The sequence below is a fragment of the Schistocerca americana genome, chromosome 5, assembly GCF_021461395.2.
Source record: "Schistocerca americana isolate TAMUIC-IGC-003095 chromosome 5, iqSchAmer2.1, whole genome shotgun sequence".
NCBI classification, from domain to species: Eukaryota; Metazoa; Arthropoda; class Insecta; order Orthoptera; family Acrididae; genus Schistocerca; species Schistocerca americana.
The window spans coordinates 325171298-325191854 of record NC_060123.1 but is presented as its reverse complement, the minus strand read 5'-3'; the positions used below and the strand labels follow the sequence as shown (position 1 = coordinate 325191854).

The window sequence follows — 20557 nt, the reverse complement described above, 5'->3', positions numbered from 1 at the left end:
TAAACTGCAATTAATAATAATAAATACATTCAACAGGTTTTTGACGTCTTCGGTGTATCGGTAGCTGATCACTGAAGCTACACAAATGCTTCGTAAGAAGTAGAAGCTAAAACCAGCATCTGAGAAGTGTAAAAGGAAAAGCAGTGGCTATCACCAAGTACCTGAAGAATACACAGCCACTCCAGGTGGTTCCAAATGCTGACTCAATGCTAGCAGCTTTGTTATTAATGTGGCATTGAATCGCAGCTTACAGATATTGGCTCTGCTCTGCACTTGTATAGGTGTATCTGAAATCAAATACACACAGATCACATATCTAAATAATTTGAAGCACTGATATATTGGCTGCCCTGCATTATGTAAAATGACTCTTATAAAACAAACACAGAATTATTTCCTTTGTTTTGCAGGCAGTGTATAAAATAGTTCATCCATTTTACTGGTTGTTGAGGTCCATGGCTCTGGATTACATTATTTTAATAAAGTTATGTAAGTGGTTGGTTGCTGTATTTCTTAGAATAATTGGAGGATATGTACACAACATGAACATTTTCTCATCTGTAAATGAGGCTACGTAATCTCCCCCCCCCCCCCCCCCCCCATCCCCCGTCCTCTTCTCTGCCCTTATTTCCCAGCATTCACTCATCAACAAGTAAGTCATGGCCTGCACTATATTCATACAAAACAGTTTATCCAAACCATCACAAATTATAATCTTGTATGACAGACACCTGTTGATTCAATTAGAATGGTGTTGTGTTCTTTCACTCTGAAGACTGGTTTGATGCAACTCTACACATTTGCCTGTTCTAAGCCTCCATCTCTGTGTAGATATTGCAACCTACATCTATATGAATCGGCTTAATGCAGTCAAACCCTGTGGCCCCTCTACAAGTTTTACCTCCCACACTCTCCTTCATTACTAAATAAATGGAATATTTCTGATACCACAGGATGTGTCCTATGAACTAGTCTTTTCTTTTAGTCAAATTGTATCATAATTTCTTTTTTCCCCTGTTCATTTCTGTAGCAATCCATTGGTTACATGATCTACTGGTCTAATCTTCAGCATTCTTCTATAGCACCACACTTGAAAAGCTTCTACAGGATGCGGCAGAACCGACTAAGAAGTTTCTATCGATTACCGCTGGGGCTGTGGTGGGGGTAGGTAGTTGCACGTGGTCTGCCTTTGTTCAGTTATTGACCCCATTTCAGTAGCCAACACGGTCTGGACCAGTGTACACCACGGTCTTGCCGTTCGCACTTATTATGAAAACAACAGATCTGTGATCGCTACACAACGAGCTTTTCGGTGACAGTCCAACATTCCGTGCAACAATGCTGTTCCTAATGCAAACACAAGTCGGTCCTGGGTTTGGCAGTTGGAGGAAACTGGTAGCACACTAAGAATAGATACACATTGCCAACGCAGATCTGTCAGACCGCCAGAAAATGTGTAGCAGGTGAGAAACAGCAGTTCAACAATTGCTGCAATGTTCTGCTCAAAGACGAGCTGTTGCATTGGGGATTTCAGACCACAGTTTGAGAAGGATTCTGCAACATGATTTGAAGTTCCATCCTTTCAAAATAATGATTGCTCAAGAATTACGCCCAGCAGACTGTGTCAACCATCAAAATCTGTGTGAGCAAGTGCTTGCTCAGATCCCTCCGAATGCAGCTTTCTTCAGTAGTGACGAGGCAGATCTTCATCTTAGTGGGTGCGTCAATAAGAAGAACTTTCATTGCTGGGCTGAAAATAACCCCTGAATTATTCATGAAAGACCGCAACGTTCTCCTAAAGTGACAGTGTGGTGTGCCATATCTCAATTTGGCGTGGTAGGCCCTTGCTTTTTTGAGGAAGGAATGGCCGTGACTGAATTCCACACGTTAGGTTTCAGTGTTGCAAAATTTTCTGCAACCCTGAATGGACGAGATTGTTGAAGAACATGGACTGGGGAACCTGTGTGGTTCCAACAGGATGGAGCTACTGCTCACACAGCTCGAATTTCACTTGATATTTTGAGAGAAATGTTTCCGGGATGCCTTGTCTCTTTGAGGGGTGATGTCGGGTGGCCTACATGGTCACCAGATTTGTGCATATGTGACTACTTTCTTTGGGGACATCTGAAGGAAAAGGTTTTCAAAAGCTGCCCTCAGACCTACCAGAGTTAAAAGAGCCGATTATTGATGAAGTGAATGCCATACCCCGTGATATATGTGCAAGAGTTGTTGAAACTTCAGGGACTGTCTACAACAATGTACTGATGCTAACAGCCACCATCTTGAGGATATTATTTTCAAAACTAAATGAATGTAAAATGGTATATTGTACTAATTTAGAAAATAAAAACATTTTTTCTCTATACATCCAGATTTACTTTTTATTGCTTTGCTGCTTAGTCTGTTCCGCCAAACCCTGTATTTGCTTCTTGTCTGAACTGCTTATCATCCCCACTTCACACCTGTTCAAGGATACACTCCATGCAAATACCTTCAGAAAGGACTTCTTAACACTTAAATTTATATTTGATGTTAAAAAATTCATTTTTTGCTCTTCTTGCTATAGGCAATCTGGATTTTCTACGCTGTCTAAGTTGGCCTTCATCAGTTATTTAGCTGCCCAAACAGCAAAACCCATCTACTTTTAATGTCTCATTCACCAATCTACTTCTTTCAGCATCTCCTGATTTAATTCGACTACATTGGATTCACCATGTTTTACGTTTTTCGATGCTCATCGTATAACCTCTTTTCAAGACCATACGCATTCCATTCAACTGCTCTTCCAAGTTTGACTTTCTATAAACTACCTTCTAAGATAAGTTTTAGGGACAGTATTGCATCATGTGTTCCTATATTTTTCTGGCACCCTAGCTGATTTTCCTGAAGGTGGAATTCTACCAGTTTTTCGATTCTTCTGCAAGGAATTCACATCAGTATTTTGCAACTATGACTTATTAAACTGATCAGCTGTATAATATTCACACCTATCAGCTCTTGCTTTCTTTGGAATTGGAATTATTCCGCATTTCTTAACATCTGAAGCATTTCGATTGGATCATATATTCACACCAGTCAGCACCTGCTTCCTTTAGAATTGGAATTATTCCATTCTTCTTTAAGTCGGAAATATTCTCTTTGTACCTAGTTGATCCTCTGCTGCCTTCACTATTTCATTTCTCAAAGCTATGCTTTTGTATACAGCAGTATATCCCATACATATGTATATCTTGATCATAATTTTACAGGAACAGGTATACTCGCATAATGATTCATGTTTTATAACACCATCCAAGATTTAAAAAAAAAGCTTTGGTAATTTTATGTGACAGTATATATAAAGAAAGTCATGTATCTGAATTTTAAAGGAGATGATGAAATTATTGAATCAGTGACAAAAAATTTCAATGGTCTCATTCAAGATCATTATATCTGACATGTAGGTCCAATACTTACACTTTTAACTGAATAATAACATGCTACACTCCTGGAAATGGAAAAAAGAACACATTGACACCGGTGTGTCAGACCCACCATACTTGCTCCGGACATTGCGAGAGGGCTGTACAAGCAATGATCACACGCACGGCACAGCGGACACACCAGGAACCGCGGTGTTGGCCGTCGAATGGCGCTAGCTGCACAGCATTTGTGCACCGCCGCCGTCAGTGTCAGCCAGTTTGCCGTGGCATACGAAGCTCCATCGCAGTCTTTAACACTGGTAGCATGCCGCGACAGCGTGGACGTGAACCGTATGTGCAGTTGACGGACTTTGAGCGAGGGCGTATAGTGGGCATGCGGGAGGCCGGGTGGATGTACAGCCGAATTGCTCAACACGTGGGGCGTGAGGTCTCCACAGTACATCGATGTTGTCGCCAGTGGTCGGCGGAAGGTGCACGTGCCCGTCGACCTGGGACCGGACCGCAGCGACGCACGGATGCACGCCAAGACCGTAGGATCCTACGCAGTGCCGTAGGGGACCGCACCGCCACTTCCCAGCAAATTAGGGACACTGTTGCTCCTGGGGTATCGGCGAGGACCATTCGCAACCGTCTCCATGAAGCTGGGCTACGGTCCCGCACACCGTTAGGCCGTCTTCCGCTCACGCCCCAACATCGTGCAGCCCGCCTCCAGTGGTGTCGCGACAGGCGTGAATGGAGGGACGAATGGAGACGTGTCGTCTTCAGCGATGAGAGTCGCTTCTGCCTTGGTGCCAATGATGGTCGTATGTGTGTTTGGCGCCGTGCAGGTGAGCGCCACAATCAGGACTGCATACGACCGAGGCATACAGGGCCAACACCCAGCATCATGGTGTGGGGAGCGATCTCCTACACTGGCCGTACACCACTGGTGATCGTCGAGGGGACACTGAATAGTGCACGGTACATCCAAACCGTCATCGAACCCATCGTTCTACCACTCCTAGACCGGCAAGGGAACTTGCTGTTCCAACAGGACAATGCACGTTCGCATGTATCCCGTGCCACCCAACGTGCTCTAGAAGGTGTAAGTCAACTACCCTGGCCAGCAAGATCTCCGGATCTGTCCCCCATTGAGCATGTTTGGGACTGGATGAAGCGTCGTCTCACGCGGTCTGCACGTCCAGCACGAACGCTGGTCCAACTGAGGCGCCAGGTGGAAATAGCATGGCAAGCCGTTCCACAGGACTACATCCAGCATCTCTACGATTGTCTCCATGGGAGAATAGCAGCCTGCATTGCTGCGAAAGGTGGATATACACTGTACTAGTGCCGACATTGTGCATGCTCTGTTGCCTGTGTCTATGTGCCTGTGGTTCTGTCAGTGTGATCATGTGATGTATCTGACCCCAGGAATGTGTCAATAAAGTTTCCCCTTCCTGGGACAATGAATTCACGGTGCTCTTATTTCAATTTCCAGAAGTGTATTTTATGCTTGTTGGGTTGAAACAGGAATTTTTATGACTGATATGCAAAACTCCACACAAGCCCATGGAGAGACAGGATGGGCCCTGGAGTAGGTCTCATTGGGTCCTCTGACTCGACAACAAAAAGTATTCTGTATCTTTGGCAACTTCTGAAGTCCTGTAAGTGGGCTATGAACCAATAATTTTGGGGAAAAAGTTACATTTAATACTCTGTATGTCATTTGAAAGTCTCAATGGGACCATTAGGCAATGATTAACTGAAGCAGGGGAAAGGAACACAACAGAAGACAAATAGGTACTTTTGAGAGATGCAGATTTTAAGGCTGCAGAAGAACAAGAAGGCATAAAGACAAGGCCAAATGGGAAACCTTGGATAACACATGAGATACTGAATTTAACTTTGCTAACACGTGGGATACTGAATTTAGTTGATGAAAGGAGAAAATATAAAAATGCACCAAATGAAATCAATGGAAACCTCAGGTTGGAATATCAACAGCATAAAGACACATTGCTACTCATTGTAAAGATGAAGTGATGAATTGTACACAGGCACAATGAAAAGAGACTTACACATTAGCTTTCAACCAAAGAGTTCTTCAGAAACAGAAATACACACACATTCGTCCACATAAGCAACCACACCTCATGCACACATGACAGCCACCTCCAGCAGTCCAGGCTAGAATGTAACTATTATGTAGAATGGAAGCAGCAATCTGGAAGGGGCAGAGAAGGGGAAGGTATAGCAGGGTATAGGTAGGGGGATTGAATATCGCTGTCTGACAGAGTGTGCAGGGACTAGAATGCCAACAGGCACAGCATCAAGAGGTAGTGGGTCAGGGAGGTGGGGAGGAGATGGGCAGGGGGGGGGGGGGGGGGGGGAGGGAACGGGAGCAGAAAAGGAGAAAGGAGAAAGACGAGCTGGTGCATTGGTAGAGGGTGACACACGCAGAGGATGTGGTGACAAGAATATGGAGGAAATGATATGACAGAGGCAGTGGAAACTATTGATTGGAGCATGTGGGGACAGTAGGTTTCCATAGGTTGAGGCCAGGATGATTTCGGGAGTAGAGAGTGATGTTGTAAGGATAACTCTCATTTGCGCAATTCAGAAAAGCTTGACGTGGAGGGGAGCACCAGACGGCTTGGGTACTGACGCAACCATTGAAACCGAGATCCTTGGGAGAACATACACGGACAAAACTACTCTATTTCATGTGCAACACATGTGAGACTGACAAAATAACATAACTCTGAGAAGAGTGTGACAATTACAATTTCACAAAACATTATTTATAGAAGAATGGAAAGAGTGATACAAGCTGACCTCAGGGATGTTTGGATTAGAGAGAAAAGTAGGAACATGTATGGCAATGCTGACGCTATGACTTATCTTAGAAGACAGGTTGAAGAAAGTCCAATTCATGTTCACAGCATTTGTAGATCTAGAGAAAGCTTTTGAAAATGTAGAATTAAATATACTCTTTGAAATAATGAAGGCAGCTGGGATAAAACACAGGAAATGGAAGGTTATCTATAACTTGTACAAAATAAAAAAAAAAGGACATGAAAGAGAAACAGTAGTTGAGGATTGTGAGAAACAGGGGTGTGTCTATGGCCTATCCCACATGTTAATATTTGAGATATTTTCACAATGCTTTGCACACACATACAAAAACTCAAAAAGTTTTTTTAGGCATTCACAAATGTTCGATATGTGCCCCTTTAGTGATTCGGCAGACATCAAGCTGGTAATCAAGTTCCTCCCACACTCAGCGCAGCATGTCCCCATCAATGAGTTCGAAAGCATTGTTGATGCGAGCTCGCAGTTCAGGCACGTTTCTTGGTAGAGGAGGTTTAAACACTGAATCTTTCACATAACCCCACAGAAAGAAATCGCATGGGGTTAAGTCGGGAGAGCGTGGAGGCCATGACATGGAATTGCTGATCATGATCTCCACCACGACCGATCCATCGGTTTTCCAATCTCCTGTTTAAGAAATGGCAAACATCATGATGGAAGTGCGGTGGAGCACCACCCTGTTGAAAGATGAAGTTGGCGCTGTCAGTCTCCAGTTGTGGAATGAGCCAATTTTCCAGCATGTCCAGATACACGTGTCCTGTAACGTTTTTTTCGCAGAAAAAAAAGAGGCCGTAAACTTTAAACCGTGAGATTGCACAAAACACGTTTTTGGTGAATTGCGAATTTGCTGCACGAATGCGTGAGGATTCTCTACCGTCCAGATTCGCACATTGTGTCTGTTCACTTCACCATTAAGAAAAAATGTTGCTTCATCACTGAAAACAAGTTTCGCACTGAATGCATCCTCTTCCATGAGCTGTTGCAACCGCGCCGAAAATTCAAAGCGTTTGACTTTGTCATTGGGTGTCAGGGCTTGTAGCAATTGTAAACGGTAAGGCTTCTGCTTTAGCCTTTTCCGTAAGATTTTCCAAACCGTCGGCTGTGGTATGTTTAGCTCCCTGCTTGCTTTATTCGTCGACTTCTGCGGGCTACGCATGAAGCTTGCACGCACGCGTTCAACCGTTTCTTCGCTCACTGCAGGCCGACCCGTTGATTTCCCCTTACAGAGGCATCCAGAAGCTTTAAACTGCGCATAACATCGCCGAATGGAGTTAGCAGTTGGTGGATCTTTGTTGAACTTCGTCCTGAAGTGTCGTTGCACTGTTATGACTGACTGATGTGAGTGCATTTCAAGCACAACATACGCTTTCTCGGCTCCTGTCGCCATTTTGTCTCACTGCACTCTCGAGCACTCTGGCGGCAGAAACTTGAAGTGCGGCTTCAGCCGAACAAAACTTTATGAGTTTTTCTACGTATCTGTAGTGTGTCGTGACTATATGTCAATGAATGGAGCTACAGTGAATTTATGAAATCGCTTCAATCATTTGTAATAGCCCTGTATGTCAATGGACTTGGAAGGTCAACTGAATGGAATGGATAGTGTCTTGAAATGAAGTTATAGGATTACCATTAAGAAAAGTAAAACAATGGTAATGGAATGCTTTTGGATTAAAACAGGCGAAGCCAAGGGGTTAGATTAGGAAATCAGACACTGAAAACAGCAGATAAGTTTTGCAATTTGAGCTGTAAAATAACTGACAATGGCCTAAGTAAAGATGACATAAACTGCAGATTGCTAATAGCAAAAGAAGGATTTCTGAAAAAGAGGAAGTTCTTAATACTGAATATGAATTTAAGTGTTAGGGAGCATTTTCTTAAGTACCTGTCTGGAGTGTAGTCTCATACAGAAGTGATACATGAATGATAATCAGTTCAGTCATGAGGGCAATAGTAGTTTTCAAAATGCAGAACTAGAAAAGAACAGTGAAGATCAGGTGGGTAGATTCAATAACTAATGAAGAAGTAATGAATCAAGTAGCGATAAAAGAAATTTATGCACATCTTGACACAAAGAAGTGATTGCTTGATAGGACACATCCTGCAGCATCACAGAATCTTCCTTTTTTTTGGTGATGAAGGGAAGTGGTGGTGGTGGTGGTGGTGGTGGAGTGGGGGAGGAGGGGATAAAAATTATAGAGGGGGCCCAAGGGATGACTACAATAAGCAGGTACCAACACTGTAAACACAGACTGCAATAGTTCAGATTGATGACCAAAACATCATCATCATCATCATCATCATCATCAACAACAACAACAACAACAACAACAATTAATTATAACAATACACACACAGCAAATGACTCAGGCATTAGAAAAGCATCTCACAATATTTTGTGTCATTGTTGCTTGTACAACATTCATTATAATTTACGATGTGCTGAACAATTTTTCAACTGAGCTACAGATACTGACAGTGAAGAACATGTTCTTGGAGGAATGAAGATGTCTGGAATGTTGTTCAGTTTTCAGTCAAGAAATGCACTATGACTATGATGGAAAAATAGATTACATCAATAGTGGATACAAAGCAGGAACTGAAAGTGAGGGAGGCAAAGCAAAAATAGGAATGCTTAGCTACGTTTCCAAATGTTCCTTTACAAAGTAAAATCCAAATCCCTGTACCACTGAAAAGTGGAGTAAAGCATCTCAGTGTCAGTGGTGTTGAGAAACAACTGAAATCATGAAAACTGAACAAATCTCCAGGGCCTGATAGAATCCCTATCAGATTATATATTGAATTTGTGGCTGAGTGAGGCCCTCTTTTAACAACAACCTATTGTAGAGTCCTTGAACAAAAAACTGTGCCCAGTACTTGGAAGAAAGCACATGTGACACCAGTTTACAAGAAGGGTGGTAGAAGTGATCCACAAAACCACCGTCCAATATCCTTGACATCGATTTGTTTGACTTTAAACATAAGGAGGTATCTCAAACAAAATAACCTTCTCCATGCCAATCAGCATGGATTCCAAAAACATAGATCATGTGAAACCTATTTTGCATTTTTCTCACACAACACACTGAAAGCTTTGGATCAAGGCAGGCAGGTAGATACAGTATTATTTGATTTTCAAAAAGCATATGACTAAGTATCACACCTATGCTTATTATCAAAAGTATGATCATATGGGGTATCAAGTTAAATTTATGACTGTATTGAGAATCTTTTGGCAGAGAGGACAGAACAATTTATCTTGGATTGAGAGTCATTGTCAAATGCAGAAGTAACTTTAGGAGTGTTCTGGGGAAGTGTATTGAGACCCTTGCTATTCACGTTGTATATCAATGGCCTTGTTACAATATTAACAGTAACATCAGACTTTTTGCAGATAGCACAGTTATCTATAATGAGTGCTCGTGAAAGAAGATGCATAAGATTTAAAAGTGGTGCAAAGATTGGTGACTTGCTTTTAATGTTCAGAAATGTAACTCTTGTGTGTTTCACACACACACACACACACACACACACACACACACAAATTAATAATATCTTATGACTTTTAATCTCAATGAGTCAGTTTCAATCAGTTAAGCCATAGAAATACCTGCGTGTAATACTTTGCAGGGGTTTGAAATGGAATGGTCACACAGACTCTTGTCATGGGTAAAGCAGGTGGTAGACTTCAGTTTAATGGGGGAATACTAGGGAAATGCAATTAGTCTACAATGGACATTATAAATAACTTGTACGAACCATCCCAGATTATTGCTCAAGTGTGTGGGACTCATACCATGTAGGAATAACAGGAGATACTGAATGTATACAGAGAAGAGTAGCACAAAGGGTCATGTTTCTTTAATCCACTGGAGAGTGTCACAGAGATGCTGAGGAAACTTAATTGTCAGACTCTTGAAGATAGACACAAACTATCCAGAGAAAAGCTACTTACAAGTTTCAAGAGGCGGCTTTAGGTACTGACTCTGGGAATATACTACAACCCCAAACATATTGCTTCCTTAACGATCGTGAGGACAAGATTAAATTAGTTGCAAATAGTTGGAAGCATTTAAATAATCATTTTTTCCAAGCTCCGTATGTGAATGGAACAGGAAGAAACCATACTAACTGATACCGTAGGGTGTACCTCTCACCATGCACTTCACAGTGGTTTACAGAGTGTAGATGTAGATGTTACTAACTCTCTAACAGCTCCACAAAACCTCTGTCCATGTCCAGTCCACTAACCATCAACAGCATCTCAGTTTTGGTAGCTGTCATCTCCCCACACTAAAAAATTTTTCTCATGTAGTCTGGGCACCCACGAATGGCACATCTGTAATGACAAATAATACCTTGAAGAGCATGCTGAAGGTCTTAGTAAGGCCTTCACATATGTGTCCCATTTCTATGTATGCCTCTAACCCTTCAATTGCTCCCATGAACAAGCTGCAAAGGAGCTCTCTTCCCCGTCATCGCTCAATATGATCTCAGACTGGAACTACTACACTATGTCTGTAAATGAGGAACATCCTGCACTTAATCCTCCCATCCCTCCCAGTGTTATGTATCACCTCACACCTAATGTATTGCATATACTAGTCCATCCTTATGCTACATGTACTCTCAGCCCTTCCCACATGGGTCTGACACCTAAGGAAGACCTAGGTGCAAGACATGTCCTATGAACCCACTCAGAACACCGTATTCCAGTGCTGTAACAGGCATATCCTGTCTTGTTAGAGACATGGTCACCTGTGAAAGCAGTTGTAGGATTTGTGAGGAGTACAAACCTGGAACATACAATATATTGAAGATATCACTACAAATAATTTAAATTCTTCAAAATATAACCTTTTGGGATCTACATAATTCTGTCAATGAGTTTACACACTTGGGAAAGTGTCCTGGGTGTCTCTTTCCAGAATGTCCTCCAAGCAGTGCATTAGGTTTCTGCTATGGCCTTGTAGTGTTGCCCTTTCGGGATGTTTTCATTTGGGAGAACACGAAAAAGTCTGCCAGGATCACCCATAGGAAGGCTGGGGAAGTTTTGCAATGACAGGTGGTCACTGATCACGAAACATGTATGACTTAATGCATCGTCATGATCCAGCTTTCAACTGATGGCAATACCTGACCTTATTCAGTTATCACTTTGCACAGTCATTTTATCAATTCCGTAATCCTTTGAACATTTAACGGTTGATCTGAGTAACACATCATGCAGATGTTGCACACTGTCCTTGTTTTTAATTGTGGATGGGCCTCATGCTGAGGGTTCACTTTGCACACTCTCTCTCTCTTCTTGGCACTTCTGCAATCTCAAAAGAGCAGCTTTTGATAGGTTTTCACTTCTGCACACTTGCTAGAGTATGGCCAACACCTCCATAGTCAGTTTCCCAAGTCCCACACAGTATTTAGTAACATAGTGCTGTTTGCTTAGAATGTTGCAATTTTAAATTTCACTTGAGCCTATAGACAGAGGCAGAGCAAACATGCTCATCTTCTATCACTGCTTCAAAACCCAAGACAGCAGGTTGCTCACCCCAATACAAGATTCTGTGAATCACATGGATGGAAAATGTCAATACAATGCATCCTTTGATCCCACAATCCATTTGACCTTAATCTCTGTCACACACCCGCATCCACCCCTACTCCATGCTCCCACTTCACTCATCCTGCACTCAGATACTCCTCTTAGCAATCTACTTCTTCCTCTGTTGTATCCTCTTCTCTCGTTCCACACTGCACACCACACCCAACTTCCCCTGCCTGGACTAGAGTGAGTTCACCAGTACCACATTCCTACCCTGTGAACTTGCTACCTCTGTGTGTGTGTGTGTGTGTGTGTGTGTGGGCGCACACGACTGTGCGCATGTGCACTGTCAGATAGTTCTACAGGAATATTTTCCTAAGGTTTAATAATGTTCTAAGTCTTGTTTATGTGGCTACCAATGACCCAATACCTCATATGTATGGTGAGTTGTTACCTTCACTCCTTCCATTATTTATTTTCCACCAAGGACATTTCTCTATCATATTCCAACTGATGATTTGTTTTGTCTATACATTTTCCATTTCTGAAATTCATCATAAACTCTGAACCAGCTCCTAAATTGGATGCCTTCTCATAGATATATTTGTATAACACACAAACTAGTACACGCACATGCACATGCACATGCACATGCACCTACTGTATACGGTCATTATCACTGTTAAGACTCGTAGTACAAATTTGATACCAGTGACTCACGCATTAATAAATTTGCCTCATAATACATCTGGACAATGAAAAACATGGTCAATACTGAGTGTCCTCCTCTACAAATTCTCCTCTATCTTATGTTAGTTTTTTATCCTAGTACCTCTTGCAACATTCATTAAGTATCTCAAAATTTTGGATAGTTACACTAGGCCATAAACTGATGTTCAAATCTCCAAAGTGCAATCACATTTCAGTATGAATGATTACAGTAGAATTTACATTTTGACTATAGGCTGCACAACACTCTCCCCATTCAATTGTGTACAAACAACAGAGAATATGTGTGTGATTTTATTTCATCTCAAAATTTCCATTTGTGTCAAATAAAAGCTATTTTAATCAAATTACTGTCTTTTGCAATCATCAAATGAACTATTATCACCTGAATAATTTTTCAGTTTCTAAGATGATGAATATTCTTCCCCCACAATCATATTTTTCTGGGTTCAGACCTGACACTGTTAAAAATAAGTAAATTAATGAAGATGTTTGCTTCCTTTTTTAAGCTGATTCTGTTGATACAGACAGATATTGTCAACTGTTTTGTGCTGGTGTTTGGTTTATATGAGACGAGAGAGGTTTCAAATAACGAAAATGCCCATACACTGTATAGTTTTATTCCTTTCCCCCCTGTTACTGTTTTTTTTCCCTTTTTGCTTCCATCAGTAGTTAAAACATTGGTGATAATTTCAAGGAGATTTTACAGTGAGGCTTAAGGTCAAATTGTGAGGGATATTAAGAGTACTGCCCATAGAAGACTAAAGTTTGAGTCATGAATATGCAGACAATTGTAATCTCTCTGGAAGCTTGTTCTCAGTGAGCAATCAGCTACAGAGTGAACAAGTCATTCTGGAACAATCTCTATCTATAATATCAATTTGTTACCAGAAAGTGATGACTAAAAAAACTCATTACCTTTAACATTAGCATTTGAAAGTGGTGACCACTGGTGCCAATGAAACATTAGACTCAATGACTGTATTAAGGATATAAATTTTAAAATCAGAAATTCGTTTCAATGGAATGCAAGCCAAAAGCACTTGCAACCTATTAAGAGCAACATTCATTTTCAATGATGAAGCCAGCATAGACACGAAGTAACAATTTTCACTATTCATAAGCCCTTTTACTTACTTGGCATGAACGCATACACATCCTGGGCTTTTTCATGTCCCAGACAGTCAGCACTCCAATACAAAAACACGTCATTTCCCATTCCATCCATGCTAATAGTGAGGCCTCCAGTTTGAGAGCCTGCAGTGTCAATTAGTGGTTCATCTATGATAAGAGCACCACTTTTGCCATCAAGTATTAATGTCTGAAAATTGACAAATACTGCTTATATAATTTAATTTTGTTTTGGACATAGTTGTACAGACAAACACTGTGATAAAAACAAGACTGATGAGAGATGAAACAAAAAAAGGCAATTTTCTTGAATAAGGTGTGGGCACTATAAACATTACTGTTGATGAATAAATAACAAAAGACACTTTTATCTACATTTGTGGACAAATTACACTTATATCAGTATCAAAATGAAGCTGTGGAATTTTTTAAAGTTATTATTAAATGTACATTACCCTACAGCTATGAATGCAGGGAAATATATAATTACAGGCACAAAGTATTACACAGAGATAGCACAGTGTGGTGTCACCGCCAGACACCACACTTGCTAGATGGTAGCCTTTAAATCGGCCGCGGTCCGGTAGTATACGTCGGACCTGCGTGTTGCCACTGTCAGTGATTGCAGACCGAGCGCCACCACACGGCAGGTCTAGAGAGTCGTCCTAGCACTCGCCCCAGTTGTACAGCCGACGTTGCTAGGAATGGTTCACTGACAATTACGCCCTCATTTGCTGAGACGATAGTTAGATTAGCCTTCAGCTACGTCATTTGCTACGACCTAGCAAGGCGCCATTACCGGTTTATATTGAGATTGTAATTATGTATCATCAAGAGCGATGTTCTCCAATTATGGATTAAAGTTAAGTATTCCAGAAGCTATGTACTATTTTTGGCTACTATAATTACTTTACCTTGTTCCAGACCTCACGCCAGTCTGCGTGAGCTTACACGCGTGCATTTCAGCCTCCTCTAGCAACACGGTGTTGGCTCTTCTGCCAACACATCATATGGATCCCATCCTCGTCGCCATGCGCGACACATGGGTCTGACGTATACTACCGGACCGCGGCCGATTTAAAGGCTACCACCTAGCAAGTGTGGTGTCTGGCGGTGACACCACACACAGAACACTAATGTCGTAATGTAAGGACATGATAATAAAACTTATTGAAATATTTTACATAGAAGAAGATGAAAGGAGTTCAGCAAGAAATTAAATGAGGTTTTAAGGGCAGAATACAATACAGCTGAAAGTGAATATGGAAGTAACAGAAAAATAAAGGAAATAATAAAAAAACAAAGCTGTAGAATAGTATAATGGATGCAGAAAATATCAACTGGGACAAAATGTAGGAAAGAATAAATGGACAAATAAGAATGATGGTAATGGAGTTAATGACTAGGGGTAAAGTGACAATCAGTGTTTGTGAGATTTATAATTGTGAATTTAACCATCACCTGTCTGGCAAAAAATGATGTGTGGGCACTGAGGCTTGCTTTAACACTACTGCTAGACCTAAAGGGCCAGTTTTATGGCTTAGCTGGCATTTATCTTCAAGAGTCTGCCAGTTCAGGTTTTGTAGCATTTCTGTGACATTTTCCTATAGGGATTGGAACAACTGAATGAAAACAATCAATTCATCAGGTTACCCTCCATTCAGAGGCTGTTGCATACAGCGACTGTTATATTGACTTGTAAATAATAGATTTCAGCTATCAGTCGTCCTTTGGAATTTTTATTGGCAGATCTAGATTTCAGCTAGAAACTAGCCATTCTCAATGCACTATCATTTTTGATCAATGTATGTAGTGCCTGTTGGTCGGGCTTCATCCACAGTTCATTGAATACTAATGTTGCATTACATTACATTAGTATTCAATGAACTGTGGATGAAGCCCGACCAACAGGCATTACATGCATTGATCAAAAATGATAGTGCATTGAGAAGGGCTGGTTTCTAGCTGACATCTAGATCTGACAATAAAAATTCCGAAGGATGACTGATAGCTGAAATCTATTATTTACAAGACAATCAATTCAGCTGGTTGTTGGAAAACAGTTGATTCACTTGACTGTACTTTCTGCATACCAGTTGAATTATTTATTCATTCTTTTGAGTGAAACCTGTCTGTGGAATCAACTGAATAAAACAATCAATTCAATCAGTTGTAGTTTTACATATTGGTTGGATTATTATTCACTCCTTCCTTTCAAGTAAAACCAGTCTGCAATTTTACTGCTGGCTGAAATTTGAATTTGTTTTTTCAACTGAAACCATCCTTTACTGTTTTAGCTGACTGAACTGTCCATTCATTCTTTCGAGTGGAATCAGCCTGCAGTATTTTTGTAAGTTGGACTCATGCAATGGTATACATCCTGGTTATACATCCACTCAGAGGGTAGCCTTATCCCTCGTGGCAAGTGAAGACATCTCAGGAGGTACACCAAAGTTAAAATAAACTTCATATATTTTCATTTAATTATTTTATGAGTAAACTAATACTTCTTTTCATCATGGAAAGTTGATCAATATATTGCTGTGGAATAAGTTGTTCCAGATGCAGTTAACACATAACTGATGAAGCCGATGTATCATTAGGGGTATAAAACTGAGAATAAAATTTCTGCTAGGGGTACATGAAGAAGAAAGAAACATCGCTGAATTTAGTGACATTTGCAAATACTTCTTCAGCCATTTATTTATGTCAAAGGTAAATATATTGTGCAGAAAATTACATTATCAGCTAGGTATGTAAAAATCATACTCAAGCACACAAATCTATTTCCAGCCTTTGAAAAGTACCATGTACAGTATTTCACAGGAATCAAGAAATACTATTCACATTTATATATTGGTACTTCAATTTAACAGTTTTGCCTATCTCTAGCCATTACTTAAAGAGTGTGACACAACATTTGAACTTTTCTGGACTGCTGGGAGTCACATATTACATCACCTGCACTGCTGTGTAGGGCAGCAGGAGCAGTCTCTCAGCTGCCAGTGGAGATACATGTGACCTCTTGGTGGTGTGTATTGACTGCCAGTTACAACTGCCGATTATAGCACCAGTGTTTGCAACCTAATGCACTTTCCTGCCCTCCTGACTGACCAGAAGACTGGCATACACTCTGTCCTGCATGGCAGGCATGCAAATTGCTGGAGGAGGAGGAGGAGGAGGAGGAGGAGTGAAGGAGGGAGGGAGTTAATATAAGTAGTAACCTCCTGCTCATATGAAGCCGCTCTCAGAACCGTTGTTGCTGCACTACCTAGTAATGGTCTGCTGAGAGTCCCTTAATTTGAAAACGAAAAATAATGTTTCCACCAACAAACTACTATTTTTATAAATATACTTTTTATTAACACCTCCTTGAAATAAGATATATTACTTGACTCTAAAAAAGTTGGCAACCAAAGCCATAGTTCATGTATAACTAAAAAGACTGACGAAGTAAGTGAAATTAATCAAACATGAGAATGAATTGAAAACACTCATGTAACAGACATAACCATCATGTGTCTGTGACTTATCTCACAATAAATGAAACCACTCAAACCTGGAGATTGAGTGAAAAAACTTTCATATAGCTGACATGGTCGCAGAGACTAGTTTCATTCGAATGAAAAATCAACTAAATGAAAAAGCAATTGAGTGGACAATTGGTTGTTAAACATAGTCGATTCTCCCATCACTACTTTCCTGCGAGTCAAACAAACTTGTCATAATTCATGTGGCTCCTCTGTACACATTCACTATCACCCTTTACTTCTATTTGGTATAGCTCCCATACATTTGAGCAATATTCTAGGATGGGTTGCATGTGTGTTATCTACATAATTGATTGAATTTCCCTATTATTCTACAAATGAACTGAAGTCTGCCACTGCTTTACCTATGATTGAGCCTTTGTGACTATTCCATTTTGTATATGCACATATTATTATACCAAACAATGGAAAATCCAGAATGGAAAGCAACTATACCACAGAAGGAAAGTTGCTACTCACCATATAGTGGAGATGCTGAGTCGTGATAGGCACAACAAAAAGATTCACACAATTACAGCTTTCGGCCATTAAGGCCTTTGTCAGCAGTAGACACACATACACACAAGCGCGTGTGCGCCCCCCCCTCCCCCACCCCCCCCACCCACACACACACGTAAACGCAACTTGCACACACGTCTGCAGTCTCAGAGAGCTGAAACTACACTGTGGGCAGCAGCACCAGTGCATGATGGGAGTGGCAACTGAGTGGGGATAAGGAGGAGGCTGGGGCAGGGAGGGGGAGGGATAGTATGGTGGGAGTGGCGGACAGTGAAGTGTTGCAGTTTAGACGGAGGGCAGGAGAGAAGGAGCGGAGGGGGGAGGGGGTAAGTAACAGAAAGCAGAGAAATAAAAAGAAATTAAAAGACTGGGAGTGGTGGTGAAATGACGGCTGTGTAGTGCTGGAATGGGAAGAAGGAGGGGGCTGGATGGGTGAGGACAGTGACCAACGAAGGTTGAGGCCAGAAGGGTTACGGAAACATAGGATGTATTGCTGGGAAAGTTCCCACCTGCGCAACTCAGAAAAGCTGGTGTTGGTGGGAAGGATCCATGTGGCACAGGTTGTGAAGCAGTCATTGAGATGAGGGATATCACGTTTGGCAGCTTGTTCAGCAACAGGGTGGTCCACTTGTTTTTTGGCCACAGTTTGTTGGTGGCTGTTCATGCGGACAGACAGCTTGTTGGTTGTCATGCCTACATAGAATGCAGCACAGTGGTTGCAGCTTAGCTTGTAAATCACATGACTGGTGTCACAGGTAGCCCTGCCTTTGATGGGATAGGTGATGTTAGTGACTGGACTGGAATAGGTGGTGGTAGGAGGATGTATGGGGCAGGTCTTGCATCTAGGTGTATTACAGGGGTATGACCCATGAGGTAAGGGATTGGGAGCAGGGGTTGTGTAAGGATGGACGGGTATATTGTGTAGGTTCGGTGGATGGCGGAATACCACAGTAGGAAGGGTGGGGAAGATAGTGAGCAGGACATTTCTCATACCAGGCTACGACGAGAGGTAATCGAAACCCTGGCAGAGAATGTAATTCAGTTGCTCCATTCCCGGATGGTACTGAGTTACGAGGGGAATGCTCCTCTATGGCTGGACTGTGGGAGGTGTTGGGAGACTGGAAAGATAAGGCACGGGAGACTTGTTTTTGTACATGGATGGGAGGATAATTACGGTCAGTGAAGGCTTCAGTGAGACCCTCGGTATATTTTGAGAGGGACTGCTCATCACTGCAGATGTGATGACCACGGGTGGCTAGGTTGTATGGAAGGGACTTCTTGGTATGGAATGGGTGGCAGCTGTCAGAGTGGAGGTATTGCTGGTGGTTAGTAGGTTTGATATGGATGGAGGTACTGATGTAGCCATCTCTGAGGTGAAGGTCAACATCTAGGAAGGTGGCTTGTTGGGTAGAGTAGGACCAGGTGGAGCAAATGGGGGAGAAGTTGTTGACATTCTGGAGGAATGTGAATAAGGTGTCCTCACCTTCAATCCAGATACCGAAGATGCCATCAATGTATCTGAACCAGGTGAGGGGTTTAGGATTCTGGATTTTTAGGAAGGATTCCTCTAGGTGGACCATGAATAGGTGCCATGCGGGTGCCCATAGCCGCACCGCGGATTTAATTGTAGGTAATGCCTTCATAGGAGAAGTAATTGTGGATGAGGATAAAGTTGGTCCTGGAGACTAGGAAGGAGGTTGTTGGTTTGGGATACATAGGACATCTGGAAAGGTAGTGTTCGATAGCAGTAAGGCCATGGGCATTAGCAATGTTAGTGTATAGGGAGGTGGCATCAATAGTGAAGAGCAGGGCACCGTGTGGTAAAGGGACAGGAACTGCGGAGAGTCAGTCGAGGAAATGGCTGGTATCTTTTATACAGGGTGTTACAAAAAGGTACGGCCAAACTTTCAGGAAACATTCCTCACACACAAATAACGAAAAGATGTTATGTGGACACGTGTCCGGAAACGCTTAATTTCCATGTTAGAGCTCATTTTAGTTTCGTCAGTATGTACTGTACTTCCTCGATTCACCGCCAGTTGACCAATTGAAGGAAGGTAATGTTGACTTTGGTGCTTGTGTCGACATGCGACTCATTGCTCTACAGTACTAGCATCAAGCACATCAGTACGTAGCATCAACAGGTTAGTGTTCATCACAAACGTGGTTTTGCAGTCAGTGCAATGTTTACAAATGTGGAGTTGGCAGATGCCCATTTGATGTATGGATTAGTACGGGGCAATAGCCGTGGCGCGGTACGTTTGTATCGAGACAGATTTCCAGAACGAAGGTGTCCCAACAGGAGGACGTTCAAAGCAATTGATCGGCGTCTTAGGGAGCACGGAACATTCCAGCCTATGACTCGCGACTGGGGAAGACCTAGAACGATGAGGACACCTGCAATGGATGAGGCAATTCTTCGTGCAGTTGACGATGACCCTAATGTCAGCATCAGAGAAGTTGCTGCTGTACAAGGTAACGTTGACCACGTCACTGTATGGAGAGTGCTACGGGAGAACCAGTTGTTTCCGTACCACGTACAGTGCGTGCAGGCACTATGAGCAGCTGATTGGCCTCCACGGGTACACTTCTGTGAATGGTTCATCCAACAATGTGTCAATCCTCATTCCAGAGCAAATGTTCTCTTTACGGATGAAGCTTCATTCCAACGTGATCAAATTGTAAATTTTCACAATCAACATGTGTGGGCTGACAAGAATCCGCACGCAATTGTGCAATCACGTCATCAACACAGATTTTCTGTGAACGTTTGGGCAGGCATTGTTGGTGATGTCTTGATTGGGCCCCATGTTCTTCCACCTATGCTCAATGGAGCA

The 20557-nt window shown here is 42.0% G+C and overlaps 1 protein-coding gene across 1 annotated transcript in view; it reads right to left on the bottom strand.

Moving 5' to 3' along the window:
• The window catches only part of LOC124616060, an 88973-nt gene that overhangs the window by 18850 nt on the left and 49566 nt on the right, over window positions 1–20557 (bottom strand). Inside the window, exons 8-9 of the mRNA XM_047144294.1 lie at window positions 13678–13861; window positions 162–287 (exon numbers count right to left, since the gene is read on the bottom strand). Coding sequence (XP_047000250.1) covers window positions 162–287; window positions 13678–13861 — 310 coding nt within the window. The remainder of the gene's footprint in view (window positions 1–161; window positions 288–13677; window positions 13862–20557) is intronic.